Here is a 20,273-nt window from a genome sequence, read left to right on the forward strand (position 1 = left end):
TTTAGACTTTGTTCTGAGGGAGACTAACACAGATAACTTTGACAGAGACCTTGCAATATAATTACAAAATAGGCTTCTAGGTTATATGTCCAGGAAACGATTTGCGACATGAAGTGAACCATGAAGCATTCAGAACGTTGATACCTAGGTCTGATTAGCTCGGAAAACAAGTTAGCTAGTCAAGGTGAAGTTACAATTTTTAATAAGAACCTTAAGTTGTGATTATATCATTATGATTTTTATTTTATTATGGTTACCAAGATTTTCATTAATTTTATTTAAACAATTAAACACCTGAATTACGAACAGTAAAGAATGAATAAATAAGTAATACAAATATTAATAATCAATATCATCATATAAAATTGATAAATGATTAATATATTTACTAAAAAGTAAAACTGTTTTAGCTACAAAAATTATATGAACCAGCATTCTAGTCTTTCTATGTTTTTAATGAATACATAAAATCTGAATCGTCAGCACTAGAAAAAAACTAAACTTATCATATATCAGAATTACGTAATAATATAAAAACTAGAATGACATTTAAAATACATAGTGGTTTAAGTTTAAATGACATCATGATATAAAACAGTGCCAAATTATGGTGCGCTTGCAGTTCCACCCGGTAGAAATTGTCAGTTAACTCAAAATAAGGCCTTTTTAAAGATGTGGTCACTGAACAGCTTTAAAACATACATTGTAGCATAGAAAAACTATCTGAAGTTGAAATAATTTTACTTAAAATAACAAATTAGTTAGCAACGAATAATTAAATACTTAGATCGTTCATTATTACCAAAAATTTAAATGAGCAAAACACTAAGTTAACAAATGAGGACTGGGAGATGAAACAGATTTATTTCGACATGTAAACAGCCCAAATTTACCATTCAGTTATGCTATTCAGTTACTTAAGCAGCTTTGAGACCAGCTACTAAAATTAATAATATAGGGGCACATCTGTCACGAGTCAAAGCAAAAGTGGCCACCTCCAGCCAAAAATAACTTTCAAATATCATGAATCATCAGAGTATAAATCAAAGTTTAAATGAAAACAGTATTTGTTTAATTTTGGCAGCTAAAGCCTAATACCCCCGTAAGATGGAAATACTTAAATAGTATCATTGTTTATAGCATACTACGTAAAGATATAGGGTTACTTTTGAAATCTGATCTGTATATTGTTCTTACTTTTTGGGTCAATAAACGTGTTTGGATGCATACATGATTGCTGGCTGTTTACTATTCATATCTTTTCACAATGAAATTTGCAATGAACACTGAATTTTAAAGTTTTTCTTCGAGTTTTTCTTCGAGCTGTGCTGTCCTCAACTTTAAAAAAGTAATTGATCGACGAAATTCAAGGTTGAAAAAAGGAGACTGTTGTTTACAATGAGTTAGGTTTGAAGGGATATCCCAGATTGAGCATGGTAATAACGGCAGCCTCCTCACTCACCGCCTCTCTTCTCACGTCCCATGTCACTGCCCTGCTCGCTGTGGGGAACATTGCACACATCCTTGCCAGCTTCTCTTCTGCGGGTAAAGTGTGTGAGAGACCCAGACAAAAAGCCAAAAGATTTTTTTCTTCAATAAATTACATGCCAGGACCAGCTGAATAAAATTTTTCCGATTCCTATAATCTTCCTATTTTTGCTTTCCATTCAGTAATGGTGAATGGCAATGACCTTATGATCCACCATAACCCTTAAATTAAATATACATGGAGACATAGGATATTAGGATAGCTAATTTATTGGAGTTAACCAGTATTCATTTAAATTGGATAAATTGGATAATATAAATTGTTCGTTTAGCGGGTATGAAACTTAGATAATTCAAAAGGAGGATACTACTTAGAAGCATACTATTAAAATATATATTGAACCGTGCTGAATTCATTACAATACCATAATAGTCCAAGTGGTAACATGAGAATTCAGTTCGCCGGTGAAATTGTTGCCTTGGTGCATTGATCACCCGTTCCCAGCCTAATTAATTATTTAAATTGTCTAACCATAATTTCCTACATAGTTAAGAATTGTGTAACAATAAACGGACAGAATGCTTGATATACCTAAAATCCAGACAACCCAATAAATAATTTCTCTGTGTCGCAGATAACAGTTGTCATGGAATTTTTGACAGATAATATTATATCCCTTGTCAACAGCCCCTAAAAATACCAGCGGTAATTCCCATGGGGGCAGAAGTTCACGAGCCTAACCCTTTAAAAACCCCGGGTCCCAGTACTTACGGTCCTCGTCGCTGTTAGGAGTACCAGGCAGCTGGTGGTGCTGGTAGTGGCTGTTTGGTTTACTGACTCTTCTCAGGGTTTGGGAGATGTGCTGCATGTACTTCTGCATGGGGGCTGATCGTCTGTACGTCACCTGGTTACAGTTTTAATCAGCCAAATTAAGAAGGATTTAGATTTCAGACCATGCTTGTTATTGGAATTTGTCAATCTTGAATCTCTATTCAGATTATGAAATCATCTAAAACTGTCGCTGTTAAACTACAAACTTTAAAGCATGAGATTGTAGCCTATTTAGGTTAAGCTATTATAGAAGCATGACGTGTAAATGTTTAAGACAGGGAACCTTGAGGAGAATACAAAGTAGGAAGGTACAGCCGATAATGGTGAGCGTGTAATACCAGTGCGTCTTCAGCCACTGGTACGCATTTCCCAGATTCTTCTTCGAGAAAATATCATCCAACGAAGTGAGGGGATTCTCTAGGTTAACCTGCAGGATGTTATTGATATCGTACGGTGAAAACATAGCCACGAAATAAGGCATTGTTGTAAGTTATAAGGCAAAAAAATGGAGAATAATCAGCTGCAGTACTGTGGAACTACACAGCGATCAGTTGTCAGTATGAAATATCTGTACCTGTATACACTGATGATCACTGTTACAGTAGCCCTTGTAGTTGTTACAAGATCTACCAGACATCAGGTATGTTAGTTGAATGTCCTGATTCAGTAAACTGCCCGATGGTCGACACATCCCTCCTTCCAAGCAGCACACTGTAAAAATAAGAAGTTTCTACCAACGAGATAGATACATGAACGCTTAAAGTCGTATGATCAAAATCTCAAATAATGTTTTTCCTTGAAAGTTCACCAGACAAGAAATGTAAAGATACAGGTATGTAAAGATCGTCACAGATCTTAACGCACCTGTACACAGATTATCTCTCTGACATTGGCACTCGGCCAAGTTTACCAGCTGACAGACACTGCCCTTACACTCTCCCTCGTAGCAAGTGTTGGAACCATCATTACAATACATCTGATTTTTGTGGGGAGCTGCTGGACACACTCCAGAGGAACCTGGTCAGGGAAACACTGTGTCATAACCCCGAGTAAAGAAAATAAGAACTTGAAGACGGAAAAGTAATGTCTAAAACAAGACAACAGAAGTTGATTGTAATTTGTAACAGTAGCTGGAATGTTACAACTCACCGTTACAGTAGCTGGAATGTTTGCAGGATTCCTCATCATGACACTTGTGAGACTTGGCAGTATAAGAGCAACTAGCCGCCTCACAACACGGCCCCTCCTGAGGACTGCACTGGTAATGGTATGCAGGTCCGCGTAGCTGACTTCTCTTCAGGACACATCCTGTGGAGATGCCTGATTTGGGGGTACAGCAGTGGTCGATGTCGTTACACGTTTCTACGTTTCCACAGTCACATACCTCGTTCCATTCTTTTATCTGGGAAATTCGGGTGGTTTAATGAAAAATCATCAGATATCAAAACAGGCATATTTGGATAATTATTCGGTCCCTGAGGGTTGGATTCGTCAAACTAAGGAAGGATACCAATATATGAGACTGACCTTGTTACCACAGTAACTCTTCTCCTGTTGAAAACACTGTACAGCCTTGACAGAAAGTACTCGTGTGATAGCTTCTTTGCTGCATAAGCTGAACTTAACGTTGTTTGGCAGGTTGCCATCTGTTGCACGTGCGTACATGATGTAGTTCCCAGCTCCTTCTAACCCGGGCGAGCATGAAGGAGAATCCTCGTCGTGCTGAGAAATATCAAATTATCAAGCATTGGTTTGATTAACATAACTAATATATAACCAGAGGGGAAGGACGGGTAGCATTGGAAATAAGATTGTCAGAGGAAACTGTTTCTTCGGTCATTGACACTAAGTCGGTTTTATTCCACAGCAAACAAATAACAAAGCACTACAACCAACCACTTTCAATACTCACAGAAGATCCAAAGTTGTGGCCCAGCTCGTGAGCGACAGTGATAAAAGAGACCGCATGGCCCACATATCTGCCAAAGTTGATAAGGGACACGATGGCAGTGTTTAGGTTTCTGTTGTATCCCCCGACTGCTTGTCGCTTCTGGCAGACTCCACCGGGTGCACCTGAGTGATATTGGGAGAATTGTTCAAATGTTTTGCATAAAGTTAATATTTGTTGGTTTTTCTGAGTTTTTCTTTTTCTTGTCGTTCATACTTCATAAACCCTAACAATTGAGCTACAAACCATGAAACGGTTCAATTGAATTATCATATCACCCATTTTATAAATCAAATGGGGTTTCTTCTCCACATGGATTTGTTTCCCGATGGTCTTACACCTTTACCAGTTACCATCCACTCATTTCAGACTAATAGTCTAAAAGACGCCCATTCCATTTAATATTGAATCACCCATTGTAGCAAATGCCTCCCTGATACTATTTATCACTGATCATAATTCAATAGACCCATTCGGAACATACTAATTTCAATCAAGGGTAGAGTTTTTTGGGTCAAATAGTCATTACTAGTAAATAAAATTGTCTAGAAATTGGGAAGTAATGTCGTCTGGGCTGCACTTTAAATTATCTCATCGATTACAATTCGTGTCTGTGTTAAGAGCCTTGGACCGGACCAGGGAATTTATTGAGATTCGTAATATAATCCAGGAGCCCCGAATTAATTCATTTTTGTTTCTACAATCCGACGGAAACATGTTTTATAGCCATCAGTTATTGAAAATAAATATTACTGTGGCATAAAGTGAGTCGTATGGACGGACAGACATCACCCATTTGTACTTTTTTTCTCTTCCCTGTGCTGTATCCGGTATATCGTGATTTAAAGAGCGAACACTGTCCTAATCCATTCAAAGTTTTTCAGTTAGCAAAATTTGGTAATCAGGTAATCAAGAAATGGACGGTAAACCAGTGTATCCAATATACTGATTCGGAAAAACCGGGCCTAATCATAAATTTGTTCATTAATTTTCCTTTTCGTAGCAACTCCTCCTTTCCGTAGCAGCTTCTACGATTGGTCAACGGCTACTACGGTTTACAAATTAGTATGATCGAGGTGCTGGACAGCTTATAAAATATCGGAAAATTATCATTTAACTGACCTGGTAGGAAATTAGAGCAAGTTAATTTTTAAAGCTCTAATGAATTATGGTTTTGTAAAAGCCAATCCATCACAGCTTATCACGTGACAGTAGGATTTAGAGACGTGCTGTGATTGGAGAGTGTATATCCTCTCCCCGTCCTGATTGGCGGGAATTCTGCCAGCCGGAGGTCAGGGCGTGTAGTGCCAGGATCACTATAACGCTTCTTGTGATTTGCAATAAGTATATTATAGTCGTACACACGCACTTACTGGTACCACAGCGAAGAAGAACTTATAATTAGTTTTTCAGGTGATTCTGGGCTCGACGCGGGAGGTGTTGCGTGTCCACAATGCAGGCGGTTGGCGGCAGTTCACAGAAGCGAATGGATTTGTGGTCATAAATTGAAAGTCAAGTATCTTTTAGTGTTAGGCTCTTTACAGATACAGATACTTACCGAATACAGATACTACTTGAGTCTACAGTTAATACGACAAAAAGGCTGATTTTGTGATTACTCTGAGATTGTCAGTGAGTGGATTAACTGATATTTCAATTGAATACAAGTGGGGACTGGGGTGTTCTAACTTGAACAATCATCAATACTAATAATCCCAGTAAATCTGTGTGTGGGAAATTTCCGAGCGGCTTAATTAAGAAAACGGTAAGAGTTATGGGACTGGTTTTTTCGGTATAGTGCAAACAAAACTCTGACGAAGCCAATTAGGAAATCTTTTAAAAATCGGCTGGTGGTTTAATTGATGGTTTTGTACCACAAATGTGACATAAAATGGCTGACTTTTTCTCCCTCCTCGCTCTCTCTCTCTCTCTCTCTCTCTCTCTCTCTCTCTCTCTCTCTCTCTCTCTCTCTCTCTCTCTCTCTCTCTCTCTCTCTCTCTCTCTCTCTCTCTCTCTCTCTCTCTCTCTCTCTCTCTCTCTCTCTCTCTCTCTCTCTCTCTCTCTCTCTCTCTCTCTCTCTCTCTCTCTCTCTCTCTCTCTCTCTCTCTCTCTCTCTCTCTCTCTCTCTCTCTCTCTCTCTCTCTCTCTCTCTCTCTCTCTCTCTCTCTCTCTCTCTCTCTCTCTCTCTCTCTCTCTCTCTCTCTCTCTCTCTCTCTCTCTCTCTCTCTCTCTCTCTCTCTCTCTCTCTCTCTCTCTCTCTCTCTCTCTCTCTCTCTCTCTCTCTCTCTCTCTCTCTCTCTCTCTCTCTCTCTCTCTCTCTCTCTCTCTCTCTCTCTCTCTCTCTCTCTCTCTCTCTCTCTCTCTCTCTCTCTCTCTCTCTCTCTCTCTCTCTCTCTCTCTCTCTCTCTCTCTCTCTCTCTCTCTCTCTCTCTCTCTCTCTCTCCCATTACTGCTTATTATGCAGGGTTGAAACATGAATAATAATTAGGTTATTTCATATTTGGCAGTAGATCAGCCGCAAGATTCACTGTAATGTAATACTATAAGCTTATTAGGAGAGGGGCACTCATTGCGGTATGTTTGGACTATAGAGAGAGTTCATACTTTCGAATATAATAGGCCGGTTTATACTTTTGCATTTCAACTGCATTTCAACCCGTGCCTACGTGCCTACCGTAGGCACGGGTTGCACTAGTTTCTAATAATACCCTTAATAATGGGCCAGAGACTGTGGATTAGAAAGGAATTCTAAAATAAGTGTTCTACTGCGGATATAACAGTTACCGAATCACCGTCACCACTCCTGGAACTAACAACACTGAATACAGAACCGCACTCCAACACACCATCGACAACATTACCAGTGAAACGATCACCTGCTACACAGACGGGTCTCTATCAGACTCCGGAAGTGGGGCTGGGTACATCATCACGACTGACAACAACAACACCATCCTGGAAGAGAGATCATTCAAGCTCCCTGATTATTGCACTGTCTACCAGACGGAGCTTACTGCAATCATTGAAGCCTGCAAGTATCTCGCATCCTACACCAATTCACACATCATTATATGGTCTGATAGTCTCTCCTCCATACAAGCTATTTCCTCGCTTTCAACGAGGAGCAGAACTACTAGAGACTGTTATGACACCCTTAACGCACTCGGATCGAACAACACTCTAGAGATCCGATGGATCGCAGCCCATATTGGGTTGTGGGGAAATGAAAAAGCGGATGAGCTGGCCAAGCTTGGCACGACCAGCGAACACGTTTTGAAATGCCCAATCCCTCAATCTTACATCAAACGACAAATCAACAACAAAGTCCACAGACTGAATCAGGATATCTGGTTAACGGATGGTCCTAGACACACCAAACTAACACTTGGCCAAAAGCACACCAAAATAATCAATAATATAAACACGTCACTCATCAACAATAGACAAGACTATAGAACCGCAGTCCACCTAATCACGGGCCACTGTGGCTTAAACAAACACCTTCACACCATCCGCAAATCTAGCACCAGTGCTTGTCCTATGTGCGGTGACGGAGAGGAAACTGTCTCACACTTTCTTGGACAGTGCCCAGCTATTGCCCAACTAAGAGGTCAATACTTTCGGGACTACTACCTCTCGGTCAACGACATATTCGACAACCACCACATTACCACAATCGTCAACTTCACAAACCGCACCAAACGCTTAATAGTACCAGAAGAACTGGATCAGACTGGCGTAACTTAGCGCATTAACACATCACATTTGCAGCCTTGCCTAACTGATCTATAAACTCATCTGGTACCAAAGCGCGGTATTCCCATTCAGATCATTACCACCACCGTCCTCCACAATTCACACTGTTGTCTCCAATAAACCCCCCCTCATCCCAGAGGTAGGCAAAGCATCTTAATGCTATCCTCTAGTGGGCTTTCTATGCCCAGCCTCTCTTAAAAAAAAAAAAAAAAAAAAAAAAAAAAAAAAAAACAGTTACCGAACCGTTAGAAAGCAATTGTTTCAAGATACTGGATTAAAAGGTCCTACCTGATTTCAAACAGGCCAAAGTAATTGTCGTCATTAACGCCATAGGGAAATGTGAATTGTTTATCTTTCCGAGTTGGGAGAAAATCATCAGACAAGACGAGAACAGTCAAAGTTTCATTAGGTTATTCTCGTACCATTTATCAGCTAATAATAATAGTAAAAGCCAAAAATGTCAAGATCATAAACTGTTCCTTAGAGTTTTACGTTCATATTCATAAATTGAGTGTTTTTGGAGTAATGGAATATATTTCGAGGCCCGCCGCTTTGACAGTGGCAATCTTTATTTTTATTATAATTGTTGATATAAGCCGGATAAAAATGCTATATTTCATTTCATTTCAATATGGACAGGAATCTTTCTGACAATTTCACCATGGCGAGCAATTTGCCTTGCGTGATTGTTTTCAACTAAATAACTCATGATCAGATGATGGCTGGCTTACGAGGCAATTCTAACTTCATTTCAAAAGGACACTCGGAGTTCGGACACAGTACTCTACTGGAAACTAAACATAATACGCACTGTCATGGATGACATAATTGGATAGGGCATTCGTAAAGAAGTCCAATAACATAGAGTTCCTAGCACATTGAACACAGTGTGTACTGTGTGTACAGCATGGAGATATCCTACACACGGTTACAAACTTCACGGTTGTATTGTGGGCGAAAACTACGAAAACTACGAAAACTACGAAAACTACGAAAACTTGCTTGATTTTAATTTTTATCCGAGCATAAACTTATATTAGTCTTGCAAAGATTGGGACTTGCAAATTTAAAAAACATTTATTGATTATTGCACGTTGTAGGGTACTGAAGTATTAAACTTATTGGTGAAATTGTGTGCATCTTTCCAGATAAAAGTCGAGAATATAATAAAAGATACCAAGTTAAAAACCAATTAGTCATAGAATTGGTCCATATATCAAACTTATTCTAACGGCACTTAACTAAATCGAATCCGATTGGAGACTCATTCGCAAAATTATGCACGAAGAGCGTGCATGAATTAAATTGTAACAGATAACAGTCGGATAAGGCAGTTTTACTTTATATTCCAATTATCTCAAAACATACCAGTTTAAATTTCATCGTAATGTTTCGGAAATTATTTTTGCCTATGAGATTGATAGTCAGAGTTAATTTAGCAACAAATTTGTGGAACATTCTGTGATACATTTCAAACGCAAGGAAATATTTTCGATGCTCCATATACTCCTCAATTCACCATCTAGTGTTATCGCTTCTCGGCCTTTTGGCTAAGATCAAGTGTAGTATCTGTTCTTATCAGTTTAATATCTGATACGCTACTCATCGAGTAGCTTCAATATTAAATTGATTTTTGGAAATCGGTCTTGGATGTGAAGCTTGCTTCAGCCAGACCACGAGTCTTCCCCGTATTGCAGTACCTCGGGGCTAGGCTCACCTCCCTTTGGGGAGGCCCTTACCAACAAGATGAAAATATGTGCATGCAGCATCCTAGGCAGTTACGTGGGGTGCCTACTGCCTAGGTTATAATGCTCATGAACATAAAATAGAAATTCGGCGGTTTGACAGGCTGAGCGCCGCCCAGTAAGCATGGCAGATCTGTTTAGTGTGACATGACATAGTTCCATGTTATTTCTTGATATCACTGCACAGTTCTCCGAACATCGCACCATCTCTCAATTCTTCGTTCAATATATTGCATCAGTTTGAAAATCTGAAACGATCAATATCTGAGTGGGTTTGGAGTTCGGACTGCAGTGTAGATTTTTATACTCAGAAAGCTATCTTCAATCTTATGACCTCACAGAAATATCTATTTCCGACATTTCGACTAAATCGCAGCTTTTTAGTCAATCTGTTTGATCTGGCGACAGCTTCTATATTCCCGAGGCCTTTTGCAGTTATAATTCAATACACAATTTGAACACTTTCATAGTTGAGGTCCCAGCACAAGGGTTCCTATCTACGCGATCAAAGGCCCAAAACTAGCGTTACTGAGCGAAGGCTCGACAAAATGTCGTAATGATTGGTATAAGGACACGTTCATTTGAGTTTGAGGATATTGGTAAACAAAAATGATAGCGTTTTCGACGATAGTGGCTTAATTTTGACATCTATTAACCTAGCACGTTCAGAAGTTCTGAACATTAGCCACGTAACCCATACTCCCATATGCACTGCTCAGAAAGAAAATCTATTGTTGTTAGGCACTATAATGGTTCAAATGTCACATTTTGTGTGACTTAGTTAACTGCAGTTGTCTAATTATCATTCCTTGGTCTGAAATATAGTAGATTAGGTCAATCTAACAATTATGATACAACATTGGTTAAAGGGCACGGATCGAACGGTTACAAGGCAATATTTGGGTAACTTTGTCACACTCAGAATACCATACCTCTATTCTACTATGAGATGTCCTCAAAAACCTTTTAACTCATTATTTGATGGTTGATCTACCAATCAAAGCCCTAAAATATGTTGTTTCGAATAGTTAGCTAAAAAGGCACTTGGTTATTGGGAAATGAGGTAAATTCCGTCACAATATTTGGAATTTTAAATTTTGGGCGAATTATTTATATCTGATTTTGGTTTGAAAGGCGGGAAAACTTTGATGACAATGTAGTTGATGCAAGTTAAGATCAGTGTTTACATTGTCACAAAAAATGATACGAAATCGTAAATAGGTTAAAAATAATGATTATAGAATGAAATAGTCTCTTATAATAACTCTTATAATAACTGATGTGACAAAGTAAACATGTCTTGCCCCTATTTGAAGATCTGTATATTCTATGACTCTATTAGCATTCAACATTCTTTGCTATAAATGGCTACAGCTAACACTATTAATGCTAAGTACCAAACAACAAGTGGGAGGTGGATCGTTGGTATACCGTTAAATCGATTTAACACCGCAATTCCAGTCGCAAGCCTGGGACCACTACTAGCATTGTCACAACATCTACAAAGCTGCCATATAGCCTGACTGACAATTTTCTCGACTGACTGACAATGTTTCTTCTTTTCCCCATTTAGAATACAAAGATTAGTACATTTTAGCTTATGATTAATATTATATTTTTACCTATAGTTTACCTAGATTTCAGACAAAAATCGGTAGAATATTGTCCAGAACATCAGAGCTCAAGTTTAACAATTTTAGGTTAAATTTGTCAAAATCACTAAAAATGTGACAAAATTGACTTTTCCTGCCCCAACAATTTCAAGATAGTGTGTAAAAATTAGCATAGGCTGCTTTATTACCTATATAAATCAATCCAAACTACGAAAAAGATCTGTTAATCTGATGACGATTACCTAACTCTAATAGTAACTGATGTGACAAAGTAAACATGTCTTGCCCCTATTTTGAAGATCTATAACTCTATTAGAATTCAGCATTCTTTCAGAAACGATTGGTAGAATATTGTCTAGAACATCAGGGCTCAAGTTTAACAATTTTAGATTAATTTGTCAAAGACGCTGAAAATGTGACAAAATTAACTTTCCCTGCCCCAAAAATATCAAGATAGTGTGTTAAAATTGGCATAGGATGCTTTATTGCCTATACTATATTAATCGATTCAAACTACGAAAAAGATCTGTTAATCTGATGACGATTACCTAACTCTTATAATAACTGATGTGACAAAGTAAACATGTCTTGCCCCTATTTTGAAGAGCTATACTTCTATTAGAATACTATGTAACTTTATCATCAATGAACTAGTTATTTTGCCAGCAAGGAGCTAACAGAGTTATAATAATTTTGTTGTGACGAAATTACCCTATTTTTGACCATGTTGCGGTAGTTTAATTGTGACACTGTTAACATATTGCCACCCGATAATGATTTATGTGACTGGTGCGTGGTACTAGCAGTGTTGTTTGATCCATAGTATGTAATATAAGGGGTTTAAGCTGGTATATCATTATTTGTTTAATTTCACACATGTTCAGATATCATCAAGATTATGTGACAAAGTAAACTTGTTTGTGCCTTCTGTGTTTTAATTCCTTACGACTATATGATATAATAACAATTCCTAGCACTTCCAGGCCATCAAATAAACCTACACTACTCAGCATTGCTTATCAGGGTGCCCTAAACATTCTTCACATGTTTTCTTAAATGTGTGACAGAGTAAACCTGAGTGCACCATCTAACGAAAAAAGTCGTCAAATATGTAGGTAATGGTCATATGTACCCATCCAATCAACTGGACACCCAAAAATTTGGTCAAAAACGGCAGCAAGGGGTCCATATTTACTCCGTCACATGTTTATAGTGTGACAATGTAACCATTTCCGTGCCGGCCGTATTTAAGCGATATCTTATCACCTGATTAAGATATCGTTAAGTGACAAAGTTAGCCTAGAGGATGAAACGATTATCCTAACCATCAAGGGTTTGTGTAATTTCATAGTGTGACAAAGTCAACTACACTGTGCCTTTTAATAGGGTCACTTATATTTACCAATATCCTCAAACTCAAATGAACGTGTCCATAAATGAAATGGTTGCTGATCGTAATCGATGGAGCCAGGAGCAGTCTGATCCAATGCTGTGTCGAAAAGACATCACCATAGACCGGATAGACGTAGCATATTTCTCGTGGTAGAAAATTTTACCAGAAAACATGTGTACGGCTTCGCATGCACCGGCAGCCCCTCCACCATCCCGTCTACGATGAGATGATATTAAGGTCGGGCAACGACTGACAAGTAAACATGTGTGTGGAGTAAAATAATTTATATAACTATTGAGAATTATTGGTGACTGATACAGTAATGCAGTTCTAAACATCAGGTACTTGCCGCTTGGCCTGATGTACCGAGATGCATGCAGGCTGCCAGCCTGTGTTATAAATTAAATCGAGTAAATTTAAACAGGCTCGCCGCGCGCGCGCAGCATGCACGAACTTTTCAGATGCTGAAATTGTCTTACGGCGACTCGCGTGTTCCAGACACATTCTTTTGTAGACCTTGTCTGTAAGCGCACTAACGCAATTTGAGTGATGTAATACTTTAACACTTTACAAATACGATTCATAGCATCTGATATCACACAGCCTCTTTCTTAGTATCTTAGAGGTATGCCTAAATTTAGGTAATATAGAAAGAAGATTTATCTTATACATCTCGACACCAATAGATAGATATGTACAATTTAATGAACAATTTATCTGAATCATCGCATCTACATTCGCATCTACATTCCAGTCTTTGCACTGTTACGCTAGTTTTGGGCCTTTGATCGCGTAAATAGGTACCCATGTGCCGGGTCCCCAACCATGAAAGTGTTCAAATTGTATATTAAAACTGCAAAGTAAGTAGGCCTCGGGAATATAGAAGCTGTCGCCAGATCAAACAGATTGACTAAAAAGCTGCGATTTAGTCGAAATGTCGGAAATAGATATTTCTGTGAGGTCATAAGATTGAAGATAGCTTTCTGAGTATAAAAATCTACACTGCAGTCCGAACTCCAAACCCACTCAGATATTGATCGTTTCAGATTTTCAAACTGATGCAATATATTGAACGAAGAATTGAGAGATGGTGCGATGTTCGGAGAACTGTGCAGTGATATCAAGAAATAACATGGAACTATGTCATGTCACACTAAACAGATCTGCCATGCTTACTGGGCGGCGCTCAGCCTGTCAAACCGCCGAATTTCTATTTTATGTTCATGAGCATTATAACCTAGGCAGTAGGCACCCCACGTAACTGCCTAGGATGCTGCATGCACATATTTTCATCTTGTTGGTAAGGGCCTCCCCAAAGGGAGGTGAGCCTAGCCCCGAGGTACTGCAATACGGGGAAGACTCGTGGTCTGGCTGAAGCAAGCTTCACATCCAAGACCGATTTCCAAAAATCAATTTAATATTGAAGCTACTCGATGAGTAGCGTATCAGATATTAAACTGATAAGAACAGATACTACACTTGATCTTAGCCAAAAGGCCGAGAAGCGATAACACTAGATGGTGAATTGAGGAGTATATGGAGCATCGAAAATATTTCCTTGCGTTTGAAATGTATCACAGAATGTTCCACAAATTTGTTGCTAAATTAACTCTGACTATCAATCTCATAGGCAAAAATAATTTCCGAAACATTACGATGAAATTTAAACTGGTATGTTTTGAGATAATTGGAATATAAAGTAAAACTGCCTTATCCGACTGTTATCTGTTACAATTTAATTCATGCACGCTCTTCGTGCATAATTTTGCGAATGAGTCTCCAATCGGATTCGATTTAGTTAAGTGCCGTTAGAATAAGTTTGATATATGGACCAATTCTATGACTAATTGGTTTTTAACTTGGTATCTTTTATTATATTCTCGACTTTTATCTGGAAAGATGCACACAATTTCACCAATAAGTTTAATACTTCAGTACCCTACAACGTGCAATAATCAATAAATGTTTTTTAAATTTGCAAGTCCCAATCTTTGCAGGACTAAGATTATGCTCTGATAAAACTTAAAATCATGGAAATCTCCGTAGCTTTCGCCCACATTACAACCGTGTAGACACTCTAGACAAATCAATATTGATACTTTGGTTGTAAGGGAAATGTCGAGACCGATAAAACGAAATCGCAAGATTTCCCCCAAGCTTACCATCTACTGACGCTACCCAAGCAAGTCCGAGTACTCCACTGTCAAAGTCCCGGTAAGTGAAGAGAACTGCCAGACAGTACTGGTCGTGGTTGTATTCACTCCACCGGTCCAGGAACTCTTTAACTCCAATAACTTTGTCTGGGAGATGGTTTTAAATAGGGGTTACATTTTCAGAGGGCTTCTGAGTAATTTTATAGGTTACATAAACAGCAAAATGTAGTCAGCTTAGATCTGCTAATTAGTTATAATTGGGTCAGCTATTGTACATTCAATTATTGGGTATTATTCAACAATGCTTTTATAAAGTTGTTAGTTCACAAAACTTACCGACAAGTAACACAAGAAACAAGAAACTGATAAACCAATGACAATATACAAGCCAATAATTAATAATTAATTAGTTATCATGATAATTAAGACCAGAATGACGTACCACTAAACTTGCTTTCAGCGGTGTTCTTCTTGAGTATAGAAATGTTAGCCACACTAAATCCAACGTTATCGTTTGTTCCGTCTTGGTTGAAATCAGTGGAACGGAATATTTTATCTGCTTCCTGCAGGATGTTATAATACAAGATGATATATACAGAAGTTATATCAGAAGTAAAGTCATACAGATTTAAACCTTACACCAGCCTGAAATTAGCTTAGGGCACTTTTTTGTTTTGTATATACTGAGCTCAAAAAACAAGATGAAAATTAATAGAAAATAACACTTTATCCACTGCGCTATAAAGTTGATATAACTTTTACTTTGATTATCGATATCAACTGTTAATTCGGTAAAGATTGTTCTTTCGCTGCCAGGGCTCTAATCTGAACTACTGTATCAATCAATTGCATAATGGCAACAGATAACTATGTTTAACAAACATGTAAATGTAGAATGAGCTCGTTTTTAGTTCTCTGTTCATCGCTCAATCCGTGTTTCTCGAAGAACAGATGATCAGATACCAGATACACTGGACATGTCCTTCTTCTCCTTGGTATGTCTTCGCTAGCTTGGGCGCTCCGTCTGTAAAATGCAAGTTGTAAGAAGGAAAGGAGTGTCTGGGGTGAGCCGGGCTGAAGAATGTAAGCTGTATCCTGCTTGGTTAACTGCTCAAGACCAGCTTCTAATCCAATATTTAAGAACTTGAAAAGGTTGTAAATTTCTATGTGTACTTAGAAAAGCTTCGGAGGGGGGGGGGGGGGGTGGGGGGGGAGGGGGGACCTACTTGACATAATGTGAATACGATATTGGCTTCTCCTCTGATGTAATGTTTTCTTTGCGAATATCTTCTTTAGGAACTTTATATACATTACCAGGGGTAGTATATTTAAAGTTCTTGTAAACCTCTGTATAATCTACATCTGATCTGTGATAGACCACCTGGACATTTCAATTTTATTATTTTTGTCAATTCTCACACTTTTATAATGTAAAATATAACCTGATATTCTTATCACCACCAACAAAGTGGTTAGTAAAAAGTGAATGCTGCAATTAAAATCTGAAAAACAGTTTTTAAAACCGAAAACATACATTGTGAGAGGTAGTGACTCCAAATCTGTGGGAAGGTTCAATGTGAATGGTGTCTTCCGCTGTGTACACTACACCACTGAATATACCCTCTTTTGTGAAGTGACCCAACACCTCCGAATTAGGATCACCTGAAATTTGATAGTGATTGTTAGTTGTTATGTGCCATGATCGGTTAAAATTAATCATATGATTTGATTTATTAAGTATCGCTACATCTCATGGTGATTTAACAGTTCTGCCAGTCAGTAGATGTAATGGGTAGACAAGCAGTATCTAATGTTAGTATCTAATGTTAATCGTCATGACGCAAAATAAAGATGCATCATTAAACCAGTAATACCAATAATACCAGTAGAGTATTACCCAGTGGTCGACCGGGGCCCCGGCCCTTCCCGGCCCCGGCAAAAATTTGGCAAATCGCCGGGGGTAAGCCCCGGCCCCGGCCAATAAATTTAACCCCGGCCCCGGCCAAAAAACATGCGTTTGCCGGGGGCACAGCCGGGGATTTCATGAATGATTTTGGCACATTTTTGAAAAAAATCAAACACAATTTAATGGTAATTATGAGATTTCAAAGTTAAAAAATCTATTGTCTACGTTGAGTACGTTTAAATATAGAAAATACAACATACGGCTTTAATTAGACTACGGCTAGTAACATAAAAACCGTGGTTTTTCCTCAGTATGATCAGACTTTTCAATTAATCGTCTCCGAGAAATTTGCGATAAAACATACGTAGAAACTAGAAAGTAAAAATACTGCACTGCAGCTAAAACTACGGCTCAACGTAAACTACAGAGCCTAACATTTATGGTAAATTTTTGTGAACTGAGCCATATTTGGATGTGGGATTACTTTTAAATCCCGAGGTCCAGATAAAGTAGCAGCTGAAGGTTATCCTCCGTTCCGAGTTGAGGATTAGAAATTAAGTATGGATCTCAGGATAATGAGGATTATCCTGAGTTGGTTCACAGCACGAAGTTGCGGTTTAATCCTCAAGTCGGTGAGGATAAGCCGCACCTTGAGTTTAATCCTTATCGATTGCATCACACCAGCCTAAATTATTATCAAATTCATGTTTCAATTTCTGACTTCAGTTTGGTAAACTACCCCCGGCCCCGGCAAAATGGAAGATTTCCCGGCCCCGGCTATATTGGGGCTCCCTGGCCCCGGCCCCGGTTAGAATCCTGCCCCCGGTTGACCACTGGTATTACCAGTAATACCAGTAGAGTATTACTAGTAATACCAGTAGAGTATTACCAGTAGTTCTAGTAGTTCTAGAAATACCAGTAGAGTATTACCAGTAATTATACCAGTGGCAGTAGATTAACAAACCTTCAACATAACCAGTAAGAAGAGTGTGATCACTGTGGGACTCAAGGAGAGGGGTTGATAGCGAGTCTAGGTGGTGAGGTGGATACAGCTTAATCCTCAGGTCTCTAAAATAGCAATTGTTTAGTGCCGTGCCAATCTAAGAAATAAACATCTCTATTATATAATGATTGAAACTATATACCGCGACCGGTAGGATAATTTCAAAACTTTCATTCTTTCGAAGTTTTCTCCGGATATAAATTATACATTATCTTGATGTGTCACCCCCCCCCCCCCCCCCCCCCCCCCCCGCTCTCACCGACCTCACTGATTGGTACGACGACATTTTGGAGGATTTTTGAAGAGGAGAACACTTTAAATGGAAGGACATTTTTGAAAATGTCCTACTGGTATACATAGCTACTTAATATATTTAACATGTAGTTTATTAGGACAGTTTTTGGGAGTTCCAAATAATTTCTGATTATTCTGATTTCTTGCGACAAATAATACCGCACTGTTAGGAAGAACGACGTTTCAAAGTAACAACTTCGTATTCATGCTGACAAAATTGGTAAATATGTGAGAAAACTGTCTCATAAAATTTATTAATCAAATTGTTCAAATACTAGACTAAAATTAGAATCAAAATCTATATTTACACAAATACTCGATCTGCTATTTAATAAACTTATTAGGCAAGCAATGAGAAATCAATACCCAATATATACCTGTATCCGTATGACAACACAAACAGGAAAGACGAATCTGAGATGCTCGCTAGTTTATAGGTCTCTAAACTCTGTGAGTCGTGTGTTACATGATAAAACTTCTTGATGTACTTCTGGCCTGGAGAAGTGCAATTGTAAACACCATTGTTGTTTTTATTATTATTGTGGAAATTAATTATTGATTACATTGATGAGATGAGAACAACAAATTACATGCAACACATGATAAAATAATAATTAAATTATCAATGGCACCATAAAATAAGTCAGTTTATTGACAATAATAAAACTACAATTACCTGTTATACACGAAGAAACAAGTAGTATCAATAGTAAATGATACATCTGAATAGAAAATCTGCCACCCAGGTCATAATATTACATTCCTGAAAGTATTCAAATACAGTACGAGAATTAGCCGGTACCGTAAAATCTCTAAATTAATGTGTTTCTAGAGTAAAACAATAGATTTTGCTAGAACTTTAGTTTCGTTTTTCAAATTGTCCCATATTCAAACGACGATTTGGAGCCTCTCCCAAGATGGCGCACCCTGCACTGCCGGGTCAGCGGGGCCCTTAGTTGAACCACTGTTCGTTTGGCAGGTTCGTGCAATAAATGGTTGGTGACACATCGAGCTTTATTACTATACACAACGACACAAAAGGCCACTAATGGAATATATGATACTCTTCATAATATTATACCTAAATTGGTAAAATTGTTAATGAATCTAATTTCATGTCGATTTAAATCTATGGGTATTCAAGAATGAAAGACTCCAAATTGAATCTTTAAATTAGAGAAAGGATTGATGCTATTCATTTTAGGATGTTGTCAATGAAACCTCTATAAACTTTAACAAATCGATACATCGAATTATTATTATTTTAGATACATTATCATACTTCAAATACATTTTGGTTAACAAATTATATATATATAATTAAATTTTTAAAATAGAATGACGTCTACTGCCAACAAAACTTTTTTTCAAGTTGTTGCAAAGTGTTATTACACACATTATACACCTTATAATATCAAATTAAACTTTGAACCAGCGTTTAAAATATTAATAAATTATATAAAAATCTGAAATACGTCTATACATACCTATGCCATTCACTAAAAATATTTAAAAAGGAAAATGTGCAACATCTGTAACTTCTTAAGACGACATTTCTTGAGAATAACAACCATCAATTTATACTCCATATTATATTATAAACAAACATGCAAAATCATAATTAAGTTCAATCATTGACACCGTTTTACAAATCCAGGTATACACTTTACAAGTCCAGGTTTACAAATCCAGTTTTACATTTACAGCTTTAGGTCTAGGATGATTTGGATCCCATTTAAGTTGACACTGCAGTGAGGTCCCTTCCTTGAGATGTTTTCTATTTTTGTTAGGTACACAAGTTTTATGAACGAACACGTCTTGTTTCCCCTCATCAATGTCGATAGTTGCAAAACCGTAACATTCAGCATAAAGCCAACGGTGAATAGTTGCTTTGACGGTAGTTCCAAGCTCGACATATTCTTTAACTTTATCTTTTACGTTTTTCTCTTTCTCGTCCATAAGTCGGCGTTTCTCTTCAAACATCTTCTTGTATTCTTCCTGTTTCTTTATTAGCGCTTCCCTCTTTTTTTTATCTTCCTTCAGCTGGTCAAAAACTCTTTTGACACTGGGCAACATGAGATCTTTGGTCTCTTTCAATGTCTTGAAAACTTTAGCATAGACAAAGGAAAACGCTGAGCACTT

General features: G+C 37.9%; 1 protein-coding gene and 2 non-coding genes across 3 annotated transcripts; 1 reads left to right on the top strand and 2 right to left on the bottom strand.

The window, feature by feature from the left end:
* Positions 1-299: 299 nt before the first annotated feature.
* LOC134826506 (disintegrin and metalloproteinase domain-containing protein 10-like) lies at positions 300-18,905 on the bottom strand. The gene is made up of 16 exons (XM_063838889.1): positions 18,808-18,905; positions 18,509-18,626; positions 17,799-17,902; positions 16,463-16,590; positions 16,155-16,309; positions 15,811-15,952; positions 15,371-15,491; positions 14,938-15,075; positions 4,233-4,393; positions 3,848-4,042; positions 3,470-3,722; positions 3,185-3,337; positions 2,895-3,031; positions 2,604-2,747; positions 2,261-2,393; positions 300-1,539 (listed from the first exon to the last, which is right to left on the bottom strand). Exons 1-16 carry the CDS (start codon positions 18,851-18,853, stop codon positions 1,394-1,396), a joined length of 2,274 nt encoding a protein of 757 aa, XP_063694959.1. The 5' UTR covers positions 18,854-18,905; the 3' UTR covers positions 300-1,393.
* Positions 9,555-9,746, top strand: LOC134812062 (U2 spliceosomal RNA). The gene has a single exon (XR_010159880.1). It is a non-coding gene; the product is annotated as a U2 spliceosomal RNA (small nuclear RNA).
* On the bottom strand, positions 14,093-14,284 carry LOC134812065 (U2 spliceosomal RNA). The gene has a single exon (XR_010159883.1). It is a non-coding gene; the product is annotated as a U2 spliceosomal RNA (small nuclear RNA).
* Positions 18,906-20,273: the final 1,368 nt, after the last annotated feature.

The sequence above is a fragment of the Bolinopsis microptera genome, chromosome 2 (assembly GCF_026151205.1).
Source record: "Bolinopsis microptera isolate Bmic1 chromosome 2, MBARI_Bmic_1.0, whole genome shotgun sequence".
Classification (NCBI taxonomy): Eukaryota; Metazoa; Ctenophora; class Tentaculata; order Lobata; family Bolinopsidae; genus Bolinopsis; species Bolinopsis microptera.

Bases quoted from the DNA above. Each gene is read 5' to 3' on its own strand.
- LOC134826506 (XM_063838889.1), bottom strand. From the start codon at position 18,853: ATGTATCATTTACTATTGATACTACTTGTTTCTTCGTGTATAACAG. The intron at 3,032-3,184 runs GTGCGTTAAGAT...TTATTTTTACAG, and splicing joins GAGAGATAATCTGTGTACAG to TGTGCTGCTTGGAAGGAGGG. The intron at 1,540-2,260 runs GTAAGTACTGGG...CTTTACCCGCAG, and splicing joins TCCTAACAGCGACGAGGACC to AAGAGAAGCTGGCAAGGATG.